Source organism: Stegostoma tigrinum, chromosome 28, assembly GCF_030684315.1.
Source record: "Stegostoma tigrinum isolate sSteTig4 chromosome 28, sSteTig4.hap1, whole genome shotgun sequence".
Taxonomy (NCBI): domain Eukaryota; kingdom Metazoa; phylum Chordata; class Chondrichthyes; order Orectolobiformes; family Stegostomatidae; genus Stegostoma; species Stegostoma tigrinum.
Window position 1 is genome coordinate 43455422 of NC_081381.1, and position 25134 is coordinate 43480555.

General features: G+C 39.0%; 1 protein-coding gene across 19 annotated transcripts in view; it reads right to left on the minus strand.

Annotated features, from left to right (window-relative positions):
• Positions 1-25134, minus strand: part of LOC125466588 (eukaryotic translation initiation factor 4 gamma 3-like) — a 327506-nt gene that overhangs the window by 13897 nt on the left and 288475 nt on the right. For all 19 annotated transcript variants that reach the window (XM_048561256.2, XM_059655645.1, XM_048561270.2 and 16 more), the window contains 9 exons: positions 21970-22064; positions 17862-17955; positions 16861-16951; positions 13660-13856; positions 11392-11507; positions 9741-9913; positions 8624-8749; positions 5772-5853; positions 5523-5621 (listed from right to left, as the gene is read on the minus strand). In XM_048561256.2, the coding sequence (XP_048417213.1) occupies positions 5523-5621; positions 5772-5853; positions 8624-8749; positions 9741-9913; positions 11392-11507; positions 13660-13856; positions 16861-16951; positions 17862-17955; positions 21970-22064 (1073 nt within the window). The remainder of the gene's footprint in view (positions 1-5522; positions 5622-5771; positions 5854-8623; positions 8750-9740; positions 9914-11391; positions 11508-13659; positions 13857-16860; positions 16952-17861; positions 17956-21969; positions 22065-25134) is intronic.

Genomic DNA, 25134 nt, shown 5'->3' on the forward strand with positions numbered 1-25134 from the left:
AATAAGTTTAAGTTTAAAATATAAAGTTTACATTTATTATGCATTCTCCTCCAATTTTTATATGCAATGTGATGAATGAAGCAAGACTTGCCCACAGTAATGACTTATTGTTCTCAGTCACGTACATACTACCACAAACATTAAGGACCATGTAAAAATTGTTAAATCAAACTGAAAAGTGGCAACATGTTTGGAAATGCCGAGCACATGCTCAAATGAAGGAGGCTCCTTGATTTAGCAAACTTATAACAAAATTTCAAATGACAAATCAACATCTTCCATGGCAATTCATAAATAGATACTGAAACCTATAGTATAGCGTACACTTTCACACACTGAACCTACCATTTTGGCAGTAACAGCAGTGTTAAAATTAATCCCATTACAGAGATGACATTATTAGCGTAATTCCATTCATTAAATATCAATAAATAATCATAATAAAATGGTTACAACATGGGATTCAGCAGGTTTTTTAAAAAAAATCTTGATCCATTATGTAAGCTGAACAAAACCTTAGAAAACATTGTAGAGGCATGCATCAAGCAAGTTAAAAATCTACTACAATCAGGCAACTTAATTTATGGAAGCAATGCACCTAGATTGGCGAGTAAAGGAATATTACAAGGAACCTTCAGCAAACATGTATCACGTGAAACAGGAGTACTTAGCAGATCAGGCAAAATTCATGGAGAGAGAAAAAAAAATTCAGGTCAATGACTTAAATAATTGAGATGAAAGATCAGATACTTCATATAAGCAGCACCTGCAACATTTCACGAATGCATGAGCAGTACCTTTGGATTGTGAAGCAATTTTTGAACTCCACTCTCACACCATGGCCCTAGCCATGTTGTACATCAGAGATACACAGACATAATGAAGATGTGATACAATTTAGCCTAAGTGGACTGGGAGCAGCTACTTGCAGATAAAAACTGTGGGATGGCATTGGCCTGGATTCCAGGATGTCGAAGGAGGAAATGGGATAGATATCAAGGGCCCTGGCAGTAATCTTTATATCATCTCTAGCCACAGGTGAGATGCCAGAGGATGTCTAAACTTGTCCCAAATTAAAAAAGGAAGGCAGAAACTGACCAGGAAATAACAAGCCAGTCAGAATAACCTGGGTTATTGGGAAGATATTAACAAGAACTCTGACAGATTGAGTATACATGTACTTGGAGGAACACGGATTAATCAGGGATAGTCACCAAGGATTGCCGAACATTGGAACAGAAGGAGGCCATTCAGCCTGTTAAGCCTGCCCTGCTGTTCAAAACCATCCAGACTAATTCACCAGTTGAATTCAGACAATGACCCAAATTCTCAGTTACTCACTCTGGCAAAGTCTCCCTTACCCTGACTGTGTGCTTTGAACAAACCCTTTTAGCGGCAGTTCTGATTTTACTGACTTGTTTTTCTGAACTTCATGCTACTGCAGTTAGCAGCTAATTCAGGCAAGGAATTCCAGCATGTTCAGGAGAAACCACTATCAAGTAGCTACCTGTTTAACTGGGCTAGTTTAATTTTCTTAAAGGTTATTAGTTCTAGGTCTGGTTCTGACTTTTACTCAATTATTAAGCACAAAATATTTACCAGTTGTAATTCAGATTTTGATCCAAATTCCAAGCTAAATTGTCTCTCTGGTGAAGATTCCCTCTCTCTGAATATGTGGCTCACTTAGTGTCTGAGAAATTCGATCAGATTTCTTTGACGCTGTAATCAGGATTGTTGATGAGGGCATTTTGTCATCTCCCTGGACTTTAGCAATGCTTTTGATAAGATCCTTCATGACAGACTGGTCAAGAAAACTGAAGTCCAGGTGATCCAAAGCAAAGCAGTAAATCAGATCCAAAATTGGCTGAGGAGCAGGAAATAGAAGGGTGATGGTCGGAGAATGCTGGGAGCCTACTGGTGTTCCTGAACAATATGGATTTAAACCTAAGCAGGATGGTTCAGAAGTTCGTGCATGACACGAAAATTAGTGGAACAGTAAACAGTGAGAATAGCTGTAAACTGCAGGAGGCTATGAACATGACTGATCAAATATTTCAATGCCTTTTACCCACCCCAGACCCAAGTAATCTCTCCTCATTTTTAAATTTGTGCCCCGGGTCTAGACTCACCAACCTACATTTTACCTGCATTTACCTTGCCTAACTCTAAAGTATGCTTCAAATGAAGTCACCTCTCATTCTTTGAAACTCTAGAGCCCAGGTCCAGTTTGCCCAAGCTCTTTTCACAAGCCATGCTCATCATCCAGGGATCAAGCCTAGTGAACCTTTGCTGCACAAACTCATATGGCAATGATATCTTTCCTGGGATAAGGAGACCAAAACAAAGCCTGCACACAGTACTCCAGATGCAGTCTAACCGAGCTTCTATATAGTTGATGCAAGATTTCGCTATTCCTGTATTCAAATCCTCTTGCAATAAAAAGTTAACATTCCATTCGCCTTCCTAATAGCTTGCTGCATCTGCATGTTAAACTTCAGAGACTTATTAAAAGAGACACCAGGGTTCCTTTACACAAAATGCATTTTCTAGCCTTCTTCCATTTAAGAAATACTCTGCACATCTGCTCCTCCTACCGAAGTGGATAGCTTTAGATTTAAGCACTTTATTTTCCATCTAACATGTTCTTACATCATCCTCAAAGCAAATTCCTATTTAGTGTTGTGTTATATGCAAATATTAGGATATTTTTAGATTTGCAGTTGGGGACCAAATATATGTTGTGAACAGTTGGGGTTCAGGTACTGGTCCTTGTGGTACCCCACCAGTCACAGCTTGCCATTGTGAGAATGATCCACTGTCTATTTTCTGTGTGTTGGCAAACTTTGATCCATGCCATTACATTGTCTCTTATCCATGTGCTTGAATTTTTTTAGCCAGACGGCTGAGAGAGATGTTATCATAACCTTTTGAAAATCCATGTACACTACATCTATCAGCTCTCATTTATCAATTTTTGAGTAATATCTTCAAAGAAAAAAATCCAACAAGTTTGTCAAAAATGGTTTCCAATTTGCAAATCCATACTGATCATTATTATTCATATGTTCGCTGATCTCTATATCTATCACAATAGTGAATGCCGTTAACCAACTGACTACCAGGTCTTGAGAAAGCATCATCTGTCAGCCTGATTAATTTACAGTAATAGAGCTACACAACACAAAACAGACCCTTTGGTCCAATTTGTCCATGCTGATCAAATGTCTGGAAGGGTCACTGGACCTGAAACGTTAACTCTGACTTTCTCTTCACAGATGCTGCCAGACTTGGTGACCTTTTCCAACAAGTTCTGTTTTTAAGCCTAGTTCCACTTACGAGCATTTGGCCCATATCCCTTTAAACCCTTCTCATTCAGATGCCTTTTAAATGTTGTAATTGTACCAGCCTACACTACTTCCTCTGGTAGCTCATTCCTACATGCAACACCCTCTACCTGAAAAAGTTGCCCTTTAGGTCCCTTTTAAATCTTTTCCCTCTCACCTTAAACCTATGCCCTCTAGTTTTGGGCTCCCCCATCCCAAGGAAAAAATCCTGCCTATTTATCCCATCCATGCCTGTCATGATTTTATAAACCCCTATAAAGGTCACCTCTCAGCCTCTGACGCTCCAGGGAAAATAGCCCAAGTCTATTCAGCCTCGCCCTATAATTCAAACCTCCAACCTTGGCAACATCCTTGTAAATCTTTTCTGAACCTTTCAAGTTTCATAACATCCGTCCTATAGCAGGGAAACAAGAACTGCATGCAGTATTCCAACAGTGGCCGAACCACTACCCTGTACAGCCACAAGAGGACCTATCACTCCTATACTCAACACACAGACCAATAAAGACAAGCATACCAAATGCCTTCTTCACTATTCTAACTACCTGTGACTTCACTTTCATGGAATTATGAACCTGCATTCCAAGGTCTCTTTGTTCAGCAACACTCCCCAGGACTTTACCTGTACGTGTCTAAGTCCTGCCTTGATTTGCCTTTCCAAACTGCAGCACCTCATATTTATCTAAATTTCTCTCGTATAATCTTTGTACGATCGTTAATATCCTTCAAATGCTCATGCTATCTAGCTACTTGAATCCCTAATTTTGGGAGATCTTGTATCTTTCCCAGTGAAAGGTAAAGTTGCCACAATCTTTACAATGATAGGGCTGCTCTCTCATTAGATATAGATGACAAGTGGGGTTAACCGGACGCTTGAAAGCTCTAAGATCAAGGAGACCCGTGTTCATATCCACAGATAGCCTTAAAGGTAACAGGGCAGATGGTAACGGCAACATTCAGGACACTTGCCTTTATTCGCTGAGGCATTGAATACAGGACCAATGAAGTAATACTAGAACAGTATAAATTTCCATTAGCCACAACTGGAGTACTGCATGCAATTCTGGTCACTACATTAAAGCAAGGATGTGACTGCACTAGAGAGGATACAGATACAGAGATTTACCAGGAGATTGTCTGGGCTGGAAGGTCTGAGCCACGCTGTCCAAAAATTGAATAGGCTAGGGTTGTTTCTTTGGAGCAGGGCACCTAATACACATGTATCAAGTGGGCAGGGATAGGGTACATAAAAAGACATATATTCCATTAGCAAAAGGATCAATAACCAGGAGCACAGATTCAAGGTAAGACATTGAGGGCAAGAGGGCTGTCAAAGAGAAATGTTTTCACTGCTGAAAAGTGTGGTTGAGTCAGAAACTCGCGTAACATGTAAGCAGTACTTAGATATTCATTTGTGTTGCTATAGCCTTCAGAGCTAAGACCCAACAGCAGGAAAATGGGATTAATGAAGTCATATCTTAGTTGACAGGCACAGACAGGACAGACTGATTGGTTTCCTCCTGAGTGGTAAATTTCTATAAAATTTGAAGTCACATGACAAGTTTATAGTCCTACAGGTTTATTTGAAATCACAAGCTTTCGCACTTCTCCTAAAGCTAGTGATTTCAAATAAACTGTAGGACTATAACTGGGTGTCATGTGATTTCTGATTTTGTCCACCCCAGTCCAACACTGGCACCTCCACGTCATCTATAAAACTTGTCAGATCTTCCTCACCTGGCTAATTTAGTGAGTTAACTTTAAGTGTCATTTGTGTTGCACATGAAGTTTGCAAAATTTGTAGGGATATGAAAATGTTTATCTCCTTCCATCACTTAACACTGTTGATCAAAACAGAAATTGTAAAAGGTTCTGACAGACAGCAGTGTTGAACCTCTGATGCAAACAAACGTTGAGTCGACTTTTAAGTTGTGATATGTCATTCATTGTGAGGTTTTGAAGATTCCAAAAGTGCTTGTGTGTATCGCACCTCACTTTCAATACAAGATATATTCAAAGATTAGCTCATGTTAAAGTGAGCTTCCTGACTGTTGCAAGGTAGGTGCTGGAAAGAGAGGCAGGAAAATGGCAGCAGTTACGACAATTGGCTGCATTAAGACTACGTTAGTTCAAAACAATACTGAACAAGTTGGGCCACAATATCAAAGAAAGACTCACCTTATCCCTAATGAATTGCTGGAAATCCTGCCCATCAGTTAGGAAATCTTTCCAATTTAAGCCAGCCTCTTTCCATAAGGCCCCAACTTTCTTATGGCTCTGTTGAAAAATAAAATGCAAATATTCACCAGATTTTGCTGGAAAAAACCATTAATTTAGGGGAACAAAAGGACTGTGAAGTTCCTTTGTTTGCAATGTCTGTCACCAGTTTGTGAACAAACAAAATCCATGAAATGTTTTTCTACTCACCATTTGTTTGCATAGAAGGTGCAAAATTTCTGCAAGCAGAACCCCTGCTCTCTCCACAGGAAGTAAAGGTTTACTAAGTTCTCTGTAATAGAATGAAAAAGAATATAGTTCACTATCTTGAAAAATTCGTCCTGGTTCTGCAAACAGTAGAACTAAGGAATTGCATCAATCTTCATTTCAGAAGTAACTAGATGGGCATGGTTGTTTCCAGCGAGTTTTGAGAAGATTTGTAGCTCAGGTTGAGGTTCTGGATGTGAGTTTGCTCGCTGAGTTGGAAGGTTAGTTTTCAGACATTTCGTCACCATTCTAGGTAACATCAGTGAGCCTCCGACGAAGCGCTGGTGTTATGTCCCGCTTTCTATTTATCTGGTTAGGTTTCCTTGGGTTGGTGGTGTCATTTCCTGTGTTGGTGATGCCATTTCCTGTTCTTTTTCTCAGAGGATGGTAGATTGGCTTCAAATCAATGTGTTTGTTGATGGAGTGCCGGCTGGAATGCCATGCTTCTAGGAATTCTCGTGCGTGTCTCTGTTTGGCTTGTCCTAGGATGGATGTGTTGTCCCAATCAAAGTGGTGTCCTTCCTCATCTGTATGTAAGGATACTAGTGATAGTGGGTCATGTCGTTTTGTGGCTAGTTGATGTTCATGTATCCTGGTGGCTAGCTTTCTGCCCGTTTGTCCAATGTAGTGTTTGTCACAGTTCTTGCAAGGTATTTTATAGATGACGTTTGTTTTATTTGTCATCTGTATAGGGTCTTTTAAATTCATTAGCTGCTGTTGTAATATGTTGGTGGCTTTGTGGGCTACCCTGATGCCAAGAGGTCCAAGTAGTCTGGCAGTCATTTCGGAAATGTCTTTGACGTAGGGGAGAGTGGTTATGGTTTCTGAGCCCGTTTTGTCTGTTTGTTTGGGTTTATTGCTGAGGAATCAGCGGACTGTGTTCATTGGGTACCCATTCTTTTTGAATACGCTGTATAGGTGATTTTCTTCTGCTTTCTTTGGCCAAAGAAACACTGACTACACTATTAGAAGAACCAAAGACACATACACCAGACACCACCAACCTCATCAGCAAGGACAACATCATCAAGCAAGTGGACCTATGCCTTACCACACACTTCACTTTCAATAACAAAACCTACAGACAAACCAACGGTACACCCATGGGATCTCCAATATCAGGGTTCTTAGCAGAGGCAGTAATGCAGAGACTCGAACAAACAGCTCTGCCAATCATCCAAACCAAACTTTGGGTCCGCTACTTGGATGACACCTTTGTCATCACTAAACAAAACAAATTAGAGGAAACCTTCAAGACCATCAATAATACCCTTACTGGCATAACATTCACAAAAGAGCAGGAAAACAACAACAAGCTGCCATTCCTAGATGTCACAGTAGAGCGAACAGTCAATGGGGAACTTCAAACCAGCGTCTACAGGAAAACAACACCTACGGACCAAATACTGAACTACAGGAGCAACCATCCCAACACCCACAAACAAAGCTGCATTAGAACATTATTCCAATGAGCCACCACACACTGCAGCACAGAGAAACTACGAAGAGCAGAAGAAAATCACCTATACAGCATATTCAAAAAGAATGGGTACCCAATGAACACAGTCTGCCGATTCCTCAGCAATAAACCCAAACAAACAGACAAAACGGGCTCAGAATCCATAACCACTCTCCCCTACATCAAAGACATTTCCGAAATGACTGCCAGACTACTCGGGCCTCTTGGCATCAGGGTAGCCCACAAAGCCACCAACACACTAAAACAGCAGCTAATGAACTTAAAAGACCCTATACAGACGACAAATAAAACAAACGTCATCCACAAAATACCTTGCAAGAACTGTGACAAACACTACATTGGACAAACGGGCAGAAAGCTAGCCACAAGGATACATGAACATCAACTAGCCACAAAACGACATGACCCACTATCACTCGTATCCTTACATACAGATGAGGAAGGACACCACTTTGATTGGGACAACACATCCAACCTAGGACAAGCCAAACAGAGACACGCACGAGAATTCCTAGAAGCATGGCATTCCACCCGGAACTCCATCAACAAACACATTGATTTGGAGCCCATCTACCATCCTCTGAGAAAAAGAGCAGAAAATGACATCACCAACGCAGGAAATGACATCACCAACCCAAGGAAACCTAAACAGATAAATAGAAAGCGGGACATAACACCAGCGCTTCGTCGGAGGCTCACTGATGGTGTTACCTAGAATGGTGACGAAACGTCTGAAAACGAACCTTCCAGCTCAGCGAGCAAACTCACATCCAGATGGTTGTTTCCATAATGCAGTTCAAGTGTTCATGTGATAGTTGATATTGGTGCTGTTCTTCAAATCATTTTGAGGTAATTTGAGTAAAAGCTGCAAGCATCTTCTACTGGTACTGTTGGCTGCATTGTATTGAACATCAAGGGACACACCAGACGTGGCAATTTTGTACGATTCAGACATATGAGTACAGATCTTCAAATAAACGTCAGAAAATAGAAAACGGTTGACATCTTCAATGAAAACCTTTGAAAGGCACAGATAATACAAAGAGAGACAATTCAGATTTAATGATATTACTGTGAAATACTTAGTTTTTCTTCAAGTCCTTGTTGTTGACATAAATTTTGAAGACCTGAACAAAAACTTGACTATTTGCTAAAAAAAATCTAGAATAAAACTTCTGGCTGTCAGAAAAGCAATGGCAGAAACATGCCAATCAAGATCAGACATTAACTATCTTTAACATCTACAAATAACTATTCCAACAAATTGCATCATCATCTGAGCAGTGGACTACTAGATTTCCTTAAGACTTCTTACGTAAATAATTCTCTCATAGAGATTCCTCCTTCTTGTAACATGGGTGTCACAAGTTCACCCAGGTACAGCCATATATGTGGTATATCAATGGCCATATCCTCTGCCAATTCCAAGAGTTCTAAAAACCTGAGAAGAAATAGAATAATTACTGTTAGTCACAATATTTCAGATAATGAGAGAATAAAAGCATCCATTTATAAGAAAAACTGTAGAATATACAGTCTGCCACTCTAATATATTGACAGGAAAGAAATCACAACAGTGTGACACTTGAGACATGATAGACTTCTTTCTGATCCTCTTGCAGCTCCCAAGCTCCCCTTCAAAATAACATCTCAATCCTCACAGTCAGGGAATTATGCAAATGAACAGCTCACCCAGCATGTTACTCAGTTAGATGCAGGTCTGCATTTGCCATTTTGGGTTATTACAGATCAATGTACATGTTTGGTCCTAGGTTTACATGAAGTACACTGCACTTGAAGCACTGGTTTTCAGCCACAACCCTGATGTCCATTTGAGGTTTACAGTCCTGATCGTAAATCACACTTAAATTTGAATGGAATTAATTAAATTTAGATCCCAAAAATGAATTCAAGAATTTACAAAACACTGTGGTGATACAAAGCAGAACAGCAGTATGTAAATTGCATAATATATAAGCAGGAAGGAGTAATAAGTGAGACAATTAAATTCATCATTTGTTAAATTGCAATCGCTTCTCATCCTTAACATCCAATTGGCTGCAAGGAACAGCTTAATATCCAGTTAAATTCCTGATCCTGTGATTACAAAGCTTTGCTCAGTACTTGGTTGCTGCAAGCAACTCAGGTAAATCGTGATAAAATGCGTGAAGTGGTTTTTCATGTGAACATTAAATACCAGGGCCACTAACTGTGGAGTTCCCTTGAGGTCTAAGCATTCCCCGTGTCAGAAAAACTGGTTATTTTTATAAAACATTGCAGGTGTAGTATGTTGATATGCGTTTAACAAATGCGACAATATTATTATTTTTGCACAGAATCATAAGATTCCACTCTCTTTCTGAAGTCCCGTAAGTCCCAACGTTAAAATATAAGGACTCATTGCACATTCATTTTCTTCAAGTATCACACACCCTTTGAAAAATTCATTCCTGGGTAGCTTTTCCGAGTGTATCAACTGATAGAAAAGCTGTCCCATGTGTTCTCTTGTTATCTGACTCCTCTCCAATGTTGACTCCACACCAACTCTCACAAAGACATGGAGCAGATTCAGTGAATTCAATTCATCTACGCACTGGACTGCTTCCTGAAAATGGAAAACAATCAAATTAAACATTATGTCTGAATTATTTTCACACTTGTCTCTGTTATACCAATTGCTAACATTTGCCTTAGGAAAAAGAAAAGATGTTTTTGAGCAAAAATTAGATCATATCTGGTAGAAATGGATTTGGAAAGGACAACTTTCAAATCGTGAACTCAATGAGTTCCCCGCCTTTGATGTTTACTTGTCTTGATAACTTAGATTATGTTTTCTCTTTAAGTTTCTTTTCTTCCTCTTCTCTCTTTCTGGTTTCCTGCTTCAACATAGCTTTAAGAGTAGTGGCCATTAAAAAATGAAGTTAAAATTTATCATGAAACTGGACCAGATTGGGAGTGCAGAGGAATTTGGCTTTAAATAGCCAAATCAATTTGCTAATACTGCTGAACAACGGATAGGTATTTTAGGGTATGGAAGACAAGAAACTGGATTGGAACCAGTCTGTCCCACTATTTCTGCTCTAGTTGACCCTCCTCTCATCCTTCCTTGCTTAACTATCAGCACAACTAAATGGGGAACTGAGCAGTTCAGGTTTTTCTGTGATCAGAAGCACATACTGCATTGGGGCATGGGGGGGGGGGTGGGGCAAGGTGCATACATGCAATTATATTGGATAGTATATTCAAATATTAGTTAAATATGATCAGCCAACAATCATGTACTAATTTGCAATGATAACTATTTAAACGAATTGGTACAGATAAGGCTGAGTAAAAGTGCAACCTTTTGATTGGAAATTATCTGTGGGAAGATTCGATTAGAAGCTTGGTATCTGGAAAAATTGTGTAAAAGCCTTGTTCTTATAATAAATATCTGAGCTGTATGCTGTTTTCTTGAAGTGTACACCTTCCATGCATACATGAATAAGTGTTCAAACAAAGGAATCTGTGTCTTGCCTGGTCTAAGAGGAAATAATGCATTCAAGTGACCTTTTTTCTAATCCTCTATTACTACTCTCCTCCTGTAGAATATTTCACTTTATCTTAAACGATTCTAAACCATTCATCAAAGCTACTTCCTGAAGTAGCGAATTCCACATTTGCCCCATTATGTGGGTAAAACTGATCCTTCATTATTTTTCTACATGATTTCTTTGTGACTATCTTACAATGACAAGTAGAAACATTCCTGTGCCTACTCAATCAGAACCTTTCATAATTTCAAAGATCATGATTAGACATCTGTCAGCTTCCCTTCTTTTCCATGAGAAGAGAACACCAATTCGTTATCCCATTACTGATAGTGTGGTGAACAAAAGACAAAGAGCTGTCTGGCAACATTTCACATTCAGATTCCAATTCTCCAACATAAAGAAAACCTGACATCTCCAGAACTAACCTTCAAATGTAGAAAAACAATTCAATTCAGTAATTATGGAAGAACGTTAGTGAGTAATGTTGTAAAATTCTTACATTTGATAATTGATTCTAAACCATAGTGATTGAAATCCTGCAAAGACTCACCTTATAATCATTAATGTGTAAAAATTCATCAATAATGGATTTTGATTTCTTCTCCATCTCCTCTTCAGATAGATCAGCTCTGGATGCAGCATCAGCAGAAAATACTTCAGGCTTTGCTGCAAAAAAGAATAAATTTCAGAATTTCCTATATATTCCTAAATAAATTTCCAATGATGTTCTACACATACTATCAAAAGCTACTAAATCACTGATGTGCTTCATCACATGCATGGAAAACAAAATTACTGTAAATTCAAGTTATAGCCACATATTTAAAATCTTACATTTTACTTTTTGAATACTATGGGCAAGGGATTATTTCTGCAAATTCTTACCCAGGCGGCAGATCTTAACAACAACAGCTAATCACAGCAATGTCATGCAGCTTATCACAGCAATGTCATCAGACCAAGTAATCCACTTATTGTTGGCATCAGAACAGCCATTCTCTCCGATATGCACTTTAAAAACTTTATCAGACATCCCTTGCCAAACATCAGAATCCCCTGATAACAAGATGTAGAAATGGATGAACACAGCAGTCCAAGCAGCATCTTAGGAACAGGAAAGCTGATGTTTCAGGCCTAGGCCCTTCGTCAGATCCTATTATCTCTGATACCAGAATCCCCTATTGGCTCTTAAGGAAGATTTTATTGCACGAACATAAATATTACCAACGTCTACATCTATTTTGGAATTGAAGGTTTATGAATAAATCCTCTCCTATTTCAATGACTGTAGCTATGTTATTTTCATGGCAATGATTGGTCACAGCCAAATCCAAACTGGTCCTCATTTGGCAAACACCCAACAGACTCCTAGCAAGGCATCACTCAATAGTGTGAAGGATCTCCGCACGATTTTTCTGTCCCTTGCTCTCAGGCACACAGCCAAATTTAACCAAACTACTGTCAACTTATTCACGATCAACTAACTTACTACAAAATTGACTTGGGACCATATAATCCACAACTCTCAGTGACATGACCTCTAACAACCGAGACACTGCAGTGTTCTATTCAATAAAAGGCCAGTTTATTTTCAGTTGAGTTGGCACAAGACAAAAGTGTACATTCTTCTTTGACATTATGTGTCTCTATACAACCTCGTAGTTCCTTGTTTAGACATTTCTCTTCTCAAGCTCTTGATTCCATGTCTTTTATCTCCAATATCTGTTCTCTTATACATGTCTCTCACTCTGTGTTCCACTGACTTTAGCTCTTTTGCTCAAATTTTCTGAAGTCTAATGCAGGTGGTAAGCTGGCAGCCATGATTTATCATATCCAACATGGCAGAGGGATCGTTTGGAAGCTCCTGCAACATGCAAAAGCTGGAAGTGGATATATAGTTTTATCCACAGCAGATTGTTTTCTTGTCATTGTTGCCATGGAACCAGCAAAAGGTTGCAGAAACCCCGTGTATCATGCAAATGAAATAAATTGCAAGTCTGAAATGGAGTAAGGCTACATGCACACACGGATCAGAGGATGGGAAGGCGAACTGCTAAGTAGATGCGGTGCAGCATTAAAACTTCTGTAAACAACTAACACTAGGAGAGGAGGTTTAGAAGTTAGAAGATCGGACAGAACTCAGCCAAATCTGGAACAGTATGGAATCTAGCTCCAAACCCAGGCGGCTACCAACAAACACGAACTGGCATATGAGCAATTTCTGTGGAAGGCTGCGTTAACATTATCTTTTCTTATTAAATTCATTGCCCACCAATAAACTGATTCTCATCAAAACAGATCAAATCAGATGTTTTTAAAACAAACATAAATTCTAGGATAATTGCTGAAAGAGTTCCTAAATGCCTCTGTAATAGTTTATTTCAGTATTCTCAATGCTTCGGTCAGGAAATGAGTAGTGGTAATAAAAAAAACCACATTGTGGATGTTCACTATGATTGCAAGGAACGTGAACATGTGAGGAAGGGCTCAAAGTAAACACCAAGTAATACTTTGAGAGGCGTCCTGACATGATGTATATTATTTGAGGCAATTCAACAATATTTTTTTCTCATCACCAAATATGATGAATGCTTTGTGCTGCCCTTGAGAGTAGTGTTCTAATTAGAATTGTAGGTCTGGATGTGAGATTTCACAAAAATTAAGTACAGAGGTTGCAGCTTCAAGTTTTAATAACATTAGATTTCCTAATGAATAGTAATAATAAGATCCAACAGTCATTCTTGATTCAAAGCCTAGTTTCATGTTGGTTACGATCTGAGCATCAAGTGCACTACAAGATACAGAGATTTCAAATTACCATTTTCCTTAGTCCGGTTCTTGTCTCCATCAAAACTCTTCTCCTCTGAGGTACCTGTGGTGTGCTGTACAATTTCAAGGACTTCTCTCCTCTCTTCTTCTCGTGTTCTATCATCAAGCAGCTCCTTGTTACTGCTCACTTGTGAGATAGCTGGCCGAGTTGGTTTATCGCTCTTCTCCCTTCCAGTGCTGCTTCGACTATTTGGATAACAATGGAGGAAAGGAAAAAGATCACAATTTTTGTATTATAAAATTATAATTTATCTAATCTCAAATAACAACAGAGCAAAGAAATAACAGTATAAAGTAATATGCATTCATAAACTCCAAAGGTGAACTGTGTGGTTTTATTGAAGGAGTAATGCTTTGCAAAATGATTGTTCTCTCATATTAAAAGAAGCAGAAAATGCTGAAAATACTCAGCAGCTGTGAGAGCATCATGAAAGAGAAACAGTGTAATGTCTGAGTCTAATATAATGCTTCTTCAGAATACATATCCTCAACGTACGTTCAACAATGGCTGGGTTCAATCAAATGATTAATGGCAACTTCAAAATTATGTGGTAATTGTAGATTTAAATGAAGCTTGTTTCATAAATGTTGTTGGAATTGAGAAGTTGCTGCTTAATTCTAAGATACAGGCATTAATGTTATTTTGAAGCTATTTTTCATTAATCACCACTTTGGTAAGGAGGAAATACCAGAATTAAATGATATCCTGAAATTGATCAATACTTCTCTATCTTTCCAATGTGTTGGCACTTCTAAGATTTGAGCCTGTTTTCCCCCCAATTCCATGTCTGAATTTAAGTCAGCAACCATATATATACTTTCTCAAGTAAGTGATATTAGAGAAGGAGAAGTAGCTTTATTAAAATCAATATACTTAAACTTACTTCATATGTAGAAAGAATACCCCATCCACTTTCACAATTAAAGATGGGAATTAGGCGATGGAATTTCATTTGTCTCTAGTATTCAAGTTTAAATCCAGCTCATAATGATTAGGACAACTTCCCAAGAACATAATTTTATAAAAGAACGTAAGAAATAGGAAGCACAGACCACAAGGCTTGCCATGCCTATTCCTCCATTCAATATGATAAGTCAGTTTCAACTCTATTTTCCTGCCTGCTTCCCAAACTCCCCGACTCCATGAAACACCAAAAATTTGTCTCTCTTAGCCTTGTACAGACTCAATGATGGAACATTCACAGATGTCTGAGTTGCATGGTTCCATAAATTCATAACCCTTTGAGAGAAGAAATCTCTCCTTATCACAGTCCTAAGTGATTGGTCCCTTTCCCAAGACCTTGCACTCATATCCTAGACTCCCAGAGGAATCAACCTTAAAGTCAATCCTGTAAATTCCCTTTAAAATACTGTACATTCAAAGCAGATCACTACTCATTCTTATTAATGTGACAATATATATAATTTCCGATATACTCAGCCTCTCAGCAGAGGACTACTCTCTGAACCCAAGAATTAACAGCCTCCAAAGCAAGTATATCTTTCTGTATATATGGAGACCAAAACTGCATGCAGTATTCTAGGTGTGGTCTGACCAAAGTCCTGTACAAGTGAAGCAAGCTTCTTGTGGAGAAAAAAGTCTTTGTGCCTTAGGCATGCCTGGGGAAGCTATAACAGTACATAGAAAGAAATACTTGTTCTTCAATCTATAAAAATTAAATTTGAACTTAGCAGGTTGAGACCCCAAAACTCAATCAACCTTATCCAGCTCTCCTCTCTTCCCAATAACGTTGGTTTGAAGATTTTTGTTGGGGACTCAATTATATGAATGTCAAACTTAATGTGCAATTCACATGTATGACAATCACCATTTCTCAGTTGAAAAAAAATTACTAATTACTGATGCCTCAGTACCTGATACTAGATCTAAAATGTTTTTATCCTGTGTTGACTCCAAAAATATATTGCTCCATGCAGTTCTAACAAAAACATTCAACAAACTCATCTTATCGACTACCTTTTACCAACTTGATTGGTCCAGTCTATAATTACATTATTATACCCAATAAGAACAAAATTATGCCACAAAACTGGCACAGTGGCAATTTCCTAGTTGCCAATACTCCCAGAAATTGCACCTCAACATTACAAAGTTATCTTTCTTGAAATTCAGCTCTTTGGTTACCTGATTAGAAGCGCAATCAGAAAACGAAGGGGCTGAACAGGTCTTGTTGGTAAGTTGTTAATCTGTTAGGAGATGTTATAAAACACTTCCTCAGCAATGGGACTTGAACTGCACCTGCAGACCCAGACACTACCCTTGTGCTACAACAACTCTTAATAATCAGCCTGGATCTGCTTAGTTTTCAAGGTCAGATTTTTTCAGAGTAGTGCGGTCCTAAGCTGAAAAGATCTTTCATTGACTTCGAATGGGCCTATGTGGACATGAAGGCAAGGAAACAAATATGGGAGTGTTATCTAAAGTAGCCAGCTTGGCATTGTTGTCCTGTCAAGCAAACTACTGCAGATATTGGAAAAGCAGATAATGCTAGAAACACTCAGGGCAGGCAGTAAGGGTGGAGAAAGAAAAAAGTACAGCTAATATTTCAGGTGGATGGCCTTTGGTCAGAAAAAACACCTTGCTCTTTGTTCATTCTTTCATGTGATATGGACTTCATTGACAAGGCCAGCATTTATGACCTATCCATAACTGCCCTTAAGAAAGGGGTGTTGAGCCTCCTTCTTGAAGCATTATAGTCAATGCAGTGTAGAAAATCCCACAGTACTGTCAGACAGGAAGGGATTCTAGGGTTTTGACCCAGCAACAATGAAGGAACAGTTACATCATCTGAGTCAGATTTGAGAGAGATTTGGAGAGGAACTTGTAGTTGGTGGTGTTTCCATGTATCTGCTGTCATTGTCCTTCTAGATGGCAGAGATTTCAGGTCTGGAAAATGCTGTTGAGGAGCCGCGCTGAGTTGATGAGCTGAACCTGCAAGTTGGTTCTAGCACTTTTAATTTTCTTTTTCTCCTGAAGCTTGGATTTTAACATAAAGCCAGTTTACTATGTGCCTACCAGCATCAGCTGAAGAATAAAATAAAACAGAACTAAGATAAAAATAACCCTAAAGATTAAGTGAGCAACAATGTTGCCCCACTGTGCTGTTTCTAATAGCGTTCCAAAGGTTATCGAAGATTTTCTTCACTACCTTCAACAGTCAGCACTCACCTAGGTAGTGCCCTGCGTGCATCTGAATCAGAAGGAGGGGCAGTCTGCTGTAGTACAGAGAATCTATTCAAACTTGTTGTTCGTGACGATTCTGAAATGTAATAAAGAGATTTTTGCTTTCTAGGCTTAAAATGATGGGTATCAAGAATCAACTAACATTTCTACATCTGCTCAATGCACTGCCAGGATGTCCCAAGTGCATCAAATCATGTAAACAAACACAGTAGCTGATACGAGCGTCAAAAATCCAAAATATCAAACAAGATAGGATTGGTTGAGGGGAGAAGTACTGTTCAGGATACTTAGAAAATGTCAAGTTTATCTTTAAATTGACCTTTGGATCTTCTAGATTGGGTGGATGCGACTCTTTACGTTTACATTTCACCCTTACATGTAATCAGGGAAAAAACTCCTCTAACCTTGCAGCACCCCTTCAATATGTCACAGTAGTACCAGTTTAAATTACATTATCACCACCTGAGGTCAGCTTACAGGAACTGACTGCACCAAAACATGAATAAGTAGCTGGTAGGGAGAATGAATAAATGGCAAGTAAAATTCATTATTAAGTGTAAGGTTGTTCATTTTGATAGAAGTAGGGTTAATAATTCCTTTGCAGGGTAAAATGTCAAGTGGGGAACAGCAACAAGAGATGTATGAATATAGAATGAGTTAAAAAAATCTATTTTCATCATTTTTGCAGAATTATTCATGCCAACATGATCAAGAAGTGCATTTGAAACAGGAGAATATAAGGTAGCTTTGTCTTTAAACTACTACTCTGAAAATCACAAAAATAGTGATCAATACAGAATTTTTCTCTAATCTGCTTTTCCTGAGTTTCAAAGATCCATTTCAAAACATTTTCCCATTAGCTAATAAAATGGATTATAGGACCAGCGATGTATGTTGTAAAATAGTATAACCTGAGTTTTCAAAGACTACGTTTACAAATAACATGCAAAATCATCACGACAGTAACAATCTCACTTCTCACTTACCAGTTTCATTAGTTTTCACTCCTCCACTGCTGCCCTTACCCCAGCTACCTAATCGACATCCTGGTCCCAACTGAATTTTATCATCAGTGGCAGGCTAAGGGACAAAATAAAGCAAGAGAACACTTTGAAAATCCTGAGAACGTATTGATGACAATACTGAACAGGTCAAAACACTTTCTCACACTCCTCCTTTCCCTGCATATTTACAAGAAACAACTTTAAAACCTATGTTCTGACAATCACAGAATCAGTTTGCACTATCAAGTTCACAGAAGGCATGATTCTACTACTTACGTAGAAGTACGGTGTTCAGAGGGCTTCGCCTAACAAGGAAAAGCCTGACTGCTTTGTAAACTGACTTGGGGCAGTGCTAAATCATTTGACCAAGAATAACAACACACCATTTTAGTGCCAAGTTAGTTATTCCAAGTTATTCCCCAGCATGTAAAAGGAAAGACTCAAGCTCTGCTCCTGCTCCCTACTGAAAAGTACACATATGGGCAAATTGGGGTTTGTCTTACCGACACTCCCTTGGACCCCTGACATCCTTGGAACTACACTCTTGTGTGTGCCAACATTTCCAAGAGAATAGAAAGAAAAGGGGACAAAAAAAATCATTCGATCGGTGCTGTTATGGTATCATTAATTCAAAATTCACAACAGGAACCCCGCAATAATTAGCACATCCCTTATCAGAAACCATCCATTAATTGACAGATCCCATAAAAGGAACAGCAGCTAATTAGGCCTTTTAAGAGGAACAGTCTTGTAGTGAACGTGGACCTAATGTTTTAATTCACATTTATTAATAATTACAACTTAGACAGCATTTTAATAATTATTAGCAAGTACAGGTTTTTGGATTTTAAGATGATTGTGGTGATGTATAAGGACTTGGATTTCTCTGAAACCCGAGACATCTTCTAACTGCTTTGATCAATACGAAAGTATTGAAAAGTGTAAAATCAACTTGCATAAACTACAGAATGGTAATTACCTGACATACATGTGAAGAGATTTAGGTGCAGATGAGCAGAATTGATAATAAATTATTGCAATATGTTATCAAGCATAAATTATGTTTTAAAAATTCATTTTATGCTTTGTACAAAATTGTTGCACATTATTTGGCAATTATATTTAAGGACCATATGGTAACTAAGAATGAAACTGCAGGGAAAGGAAACACCTTTAATTTAGTCAGAGATAACGGGAACTGCAGATGCTGGAGAATCCAAGATAACGAAGTGTGAAGCTGGATGAACACTGGATGAAACTGGATGAAGGGTCTAGGCCCGAAAAGTCAGCTTTTGTGCTCCTGAGATGCTGCTTGGCCTGCTGTGTTCATCCAGCTTCATAGTTTGTTACCTTTAATTTAGTGATTTGGAACTCAAAACTATAGAACAAACACACTAATAATAAGTTTGAAAACAATGGAGGCTTAGAAAGAATTCCCTTCCCAGAATAAGGACTAGTTGGAACAACTTCTCAGTTAAAGAAATCAATGCTGTGTTGATTAATTCCTTGAGAAGAGATTGATGAATATCTGGGTTGGAAAGGAAATAACTGTTAGTTAGGCTTACACAGGAAAGAGACAGCTAAATGCATTGCAATATGATGGTTCCTGAGCTGATGAAGCCAACAAAAATGTTAAACAAAGGAAGAAAAATCACCAGAGCAACAGATGCAAGGCTTGGTGACCTTTATAACATTTCAATCTATTTGCTGTTCCTTATACTATTGAAAATTTAAAAAAAACACGTCTTACAACTATTACTATTCTAGTAGTATTTTGCTTTCTTTTCCCATTCTGGATTGAATCTAATTTACACTAAGGGACACATTTATATTTACCCATTATCTGCAAACTGAATAGCCTGAAATTAGTTAAGAAATTGCAATCCTGTGATTTCAAAAGGATGATTGTCAGCTTACTAAGCATTGTTGTTACTGGCTCGCATGGGGAACAACTCTGTTGTTGTAAGAGCACAGTCTGTGAGGATTTATCTTATTGTGATATATGGGTGCTGCTACTAATGTCAGCATTTATTGCCCATCTCTAATTGTAATTGGATGGAGGTGGTCAGGCACTATTTGAACTGCTGCAGTCCATACAGTGTAAATACAGCCAAGGCAATGTTAGGGAAGGAGTTTCATGATTTTGAGCCAAAGACAGATTGGATTGGGGCACATACTTGGGGATTTAACACTTAATTAAGTTAACATTTAACGTTGACCAGGCTTAATAAAGTGAAGCTGAATATTGATAGTGGTAGCAAAAATGTCCATTTTCCAGCACTGGCATTTCAGGTTGGAATAATTTAGAAAGATTCCCCATCAAGCACAAATTAAATCACCATGACCACAATTGCTTTTATTGGACTGGCTTGTTAGACTTGAATCAAAATGTATCCGTGGCCCAAAACAGTCTCGTTTCATTTGGATGTACTTAACTAGGCACTAACCAGCTAATGACATCATGTACTTTCAGTGTCATCCTCTCCCTTTTCCCAATTTATTAAATAACCACAATATGAAACTTTCAATCTTAACCATTCAATTGTCAGAGTAAATTTGGCATTCATGTCTTTAGATCAGAGAAATAATTTGCCAGGTCATCTAATTAGTCTATTTAGGAGAAATACTGGGACTAAAATAGAGATGGGGATCGCAATATGAGAGTAATCCTTGACAAGTAACACTTGTCTAGTGAGTAAATATTAATCAGCACCGGATGCGTGTTTACTTGTACCAGGTTTAGATAGGGCACCTACTGGAACATTCAGGTCAAAAATGATAATGCCAACTCACATAAGCAACATTACAATCAGTGCAACCCTCAACTTTTCCCGCACAATCTATGTTCCTGTGCTACCGTCATTTCAAGAATGTGTGCCAGCACCAGAAATGTGTACTGCACTGTGAATCAAAACCACAGCATCAAATAAACATGTCAATACAACCACACTTTGTGGCTAAACTGTTTTCATAAAACAAAAAGCATAGAGTATAATATAGACTCGAAAGCTTCTGCAGTTACAACTGCAGAATTTGAGACATTGGAAAATTTAGCCTATCATGCTTGCGCAAATCTTTACCACAAATGTTCAACTAAATGTCCTTCGATCAGCTTCCTTTCAAAATATTTGTCCAACTCCCGCAATAATAGCTTCACTGCTTTTTGAGTGGGGGAAAAAGAATCCAGTCTCTGTTTTCTAGAATAATAACCTTCAGTTTGTGTACCAACATTTGATTAGAGAAGTGGCAACAATTGTTCACTGTTTATTCTCTTGAAATTCTTCGTCATTTTACAAACCTTCTATTACATTCCTATTTTAAAAAGAGACTTAGATTTTCTTCAGTAATTCCAACCCCTCATTCCTGTTAATATTCTATAGAATCTTGGGAATACTCTCCTTCCCTCGCACATCCTTGAATATGACATTTAAAGCCTCAACCCCAATCCAACTAATGGCTTGTACAATTCAAACATCACTTCATAACTTCTATAGGCAATGTACCTATATCTGAAAATCAGAATTCTATTTGCCTCCTTTCTAACCATTTCTCCCTGTGCTCTTAATACACGTATTGACATGCCTTGACAGGCTACCATTATTTTATCCTGTTAAGAGTCTTACAGCTTGGCTGCTATTTAATTTCCATTCTTCCCACCATAATACAATACTTTACACTTATCTGCAATATTAGCATCTCCCTGTAAATTTCTACAATCTTCCTCATGTCCCCAAAACTGAGTGTCATTAGCAAACTAATAGCTTTCACCTTCTGTCAACATCTAAATATCTTAGATAAACTACTTAATCTTCATTGGCTTTGTACGCAATAAATTACCAACCTCAGGTGGAGCATGGTTACAGGCAGGCAAATAAATGGACCAAGGCTTTGGCACATAATATAACCTAGATTCAACTATCATACACAATCAGTCCTTAAATCTGTATACCACAGATTCTGATCGACATAGTAACAGTAAAAAATGCCTGTATCAATGCATATCGCTGTATATTAGATCATCCTAACAGCCTCGGTTGCCAATATACGACCGCATCAAAGAACTTTCAGGTACTTGCAATAATGCTCATACTTTGGTAATTTTTGGGAACTTGCTGGGGTCAATCGTCCTGCTGCTCTTAGACACTGGAACAGTGTTCCAAGCTTCCTCTGTGGTTCGTCCACTACCTGCAAGAACAGTTACTGTTAAAATACTGTTAACGCTGCTAGTCATTAGGTCACAGCATGTAAATAAAATTAATTATTTTTGTCTTGGATCCAGAAACCACTACTCTCTTGGAACTATGTACCAGGAATCATTCCTCTAGTGGTCTGGACAAATGCAAGTTGTTCTCAAAATTTAACAAATCAAGTGAATTAGAAATTTTACTTTTTCAAATTAAAACAAAAATTGCTAGAAATACTCAGCTGATCAGGTAGGCATCAGTTTGACCTGTGTTTCAAAATCCTGCACCTATTTTTTCACAAACTACAGAGCAAAGATTTTAAAAGACTAATTCACAGGTGCATAACTTAGTAAATGGACGTACACAAAAAAACAGCATTCAATGCAGCTCCAAATATCACGAATAATCAACAGGACAAGTTATCATTTCAGGTAACAATACAAACCATTTGCATCTCATGTAAAGGAAAGCAGTTAAGGCTGGTTTCTACCACCTGAATAGGGAGCAATCCATTTAAACGGAAGTGGAAGACTCAAGTAAGTGGATTTTGCTCAAGCAGACCAAGACCTGACATAAAAAGATGGAGTCAACATCTGATGAAGGGTCTAGGCCCGAAACGTCAGCTTTTGTGCTCCTGAGATGCTGCTTGGCCTGCTGTGTTCATCCAGCCTCACATTTTATTATCTTGGAGTCAACATATTCATTACCACCAACTGAACTAAAGAACAAAGAAACCTACAGCACAGGAACAGCCCTTTGGCCCTCCAAGCCTGCGCCGATCAAGATCCTCTGTCTAACCTGTCATCTATTTTCTAACGGTCTGCGTCCATTTGCTCCCTGCCCATCCATGTACTTGTCCAAATATATCTTAAAAGACGCTAACGTGTCTGCGTCTACCACCTCCGCTGGCAACGCATTCCAGGCGCCCACCACCCTCTGTGTAAAGAACTTTCCATGCATATCTCCCTTAAACTTTCCTCCTCTCACTTTGAACTCATGACCCCTAGTAATTGCGTTCCCCACTCTGGGAAAAAGCTTTTTGCTATCCACCCTGTCTATACTCCTCATGATTTTGTAGACCTCAATCAGGTCCCCCCTCAATCTCCGTCTTTCTAATGAAAATAATCCTAATCTATTCAACCTCTCTTCATAGCTAGCACCCTCCATACCAGGCAACATCCTGGTGAACCTCCTCTGCACCCTCTCCAAAGCATCCTCATCCTTTTGGTAATGTGGCGACCTGAACTGCACACAGTACTCCAAATGTGGCCGAACCAAAGTCCTATACAACTGCAACATGACCTGCCAACTCTTGTACTCAATACCCCGCCCAATGAAGGAAAGCATGCCATATGCCTTCTTGACCACTCTATTGACGTGCGTTGTCACCTTCAGGAAACAATGCACCTGAACACCCAGATCTCTCTGTTCATCAATTTTCCCGAGGACTTTTCCATTTACTGTATAGTTCGCCCTCGAATTTGATCTTCCAATATACATCACCTCGCATTTGCCCGGATTGAACTCCATCTGCCATTTATCTGCCCAACTCTCCAGTCTATCTATATTCTGCTGTAATTTCTGACAGTCCCCTTCACCATCAGCTACTCCACCAATCTTAGTGTCATCAGCAAACTTGCTGATCAGACCACCTACACCTTCCTCCAGATCATTTACATATGTCACAAACAACAGTGGTCCCAGCACAGATCCCTGTGGAACACCACTGGTCACAGGTCTCCAATTTGAGAAACTCCCTTCTACTACTACCCTCTGTCTCCTGTTGCCCAGCCAGTTTTTTATCCATCTAGCTAGCACACCCTGGACCCCACGTGACTTCACTTTCTCCATCAGCCTGCCATGGGGAACCTTATCAAACGCCTTACTGGAGTCCGTGTATATGACATCTACAGCCTTTCCCTCATTAATCAACTTAGTCACGTCCTCAAAGAATTCTATTAAGTTGGTAAGACATGACCTTCCCTGCACAAAACCATGTTGCCTATCACTGATAAGCCCTTTGTCTTCCAAATAGGAATAGATCCTAACCCTCAGTATCTTCTCCAGTAGCTTCCCTACCACTGACATCAGGCTCACCGGTCGATAATTACCTGGATTATCCTTGATGCCTTTTTTAAACAAGGGGACAACATTAGCAAGTCTACAGTCCTCTGGGACCTCACCCAGGACACTGCAAAGATATCTGTTAGGGCCCCGGCTATTTCCTCTCTCGATTCCCTCAGTAACCTGGGATAGATCCCATCCGGACCTGGGGACCTTTATGTCTTTTAGGATACCTAACACTTCCTCCTTCCTTATGTCAACTGGACCTAGACTAAGCAAACATCTATCCCTAACCTCAACATCCGTCATGTCCCTCTCCTTGGTGAATACCAATGCAAAGTACTCGTTAAGAATGTCACCCATTTTCTCTGACTCAGCACATAACTTTCCTTCTTTGTCCTTAAGTGGGCCAATCATTTCTCTAGTTACCCTCTTGCTCTTTATATATGAATAAAAGGCTTTGGGATTTTCCTTAACCACTTTTGCCAGCAATATCTCATGTCCTCTCTTAGCCCTCTTAATCCCTTTTTTCAGATTGGCTCTACATTCCAGATATTCTTGCAAAGCTTCGTCTGTCTTCAGTCACCTAGATCTCACGTATGCTTCCTTTTTTCTCTTGGCTAGTCTCACAATTTCACCTGTCATCCATGGCTCCCTAATCTTGCCTTTTCTATTCCTCATTTTCACAGGAACATCTCTCTCCTGCACGCTAATCAACCTCTCCTTAAAAGCCTCCCACATATCAAATGTGGATTTACCTTCAAACAGTTTCTCCCAATCTCCAGTCCTCAGATCCTGCCGAATCTTGGTATAGTCGGCCTTCCCCCAGCTTAGTACTCTTCCTTTAGGACCACTCCTATCCTTGTCCATGAGTATTGTAAAACTTACGGAATTGTGGTCGCTATTTCCAAAGTAGTCCCCTACTGTAATATCAACCACCTGGCTGGGTTCATTCCCCAGCACCAGGTCCAGTATGGCCCTTTCCCAAGTTGGACTACATATACACA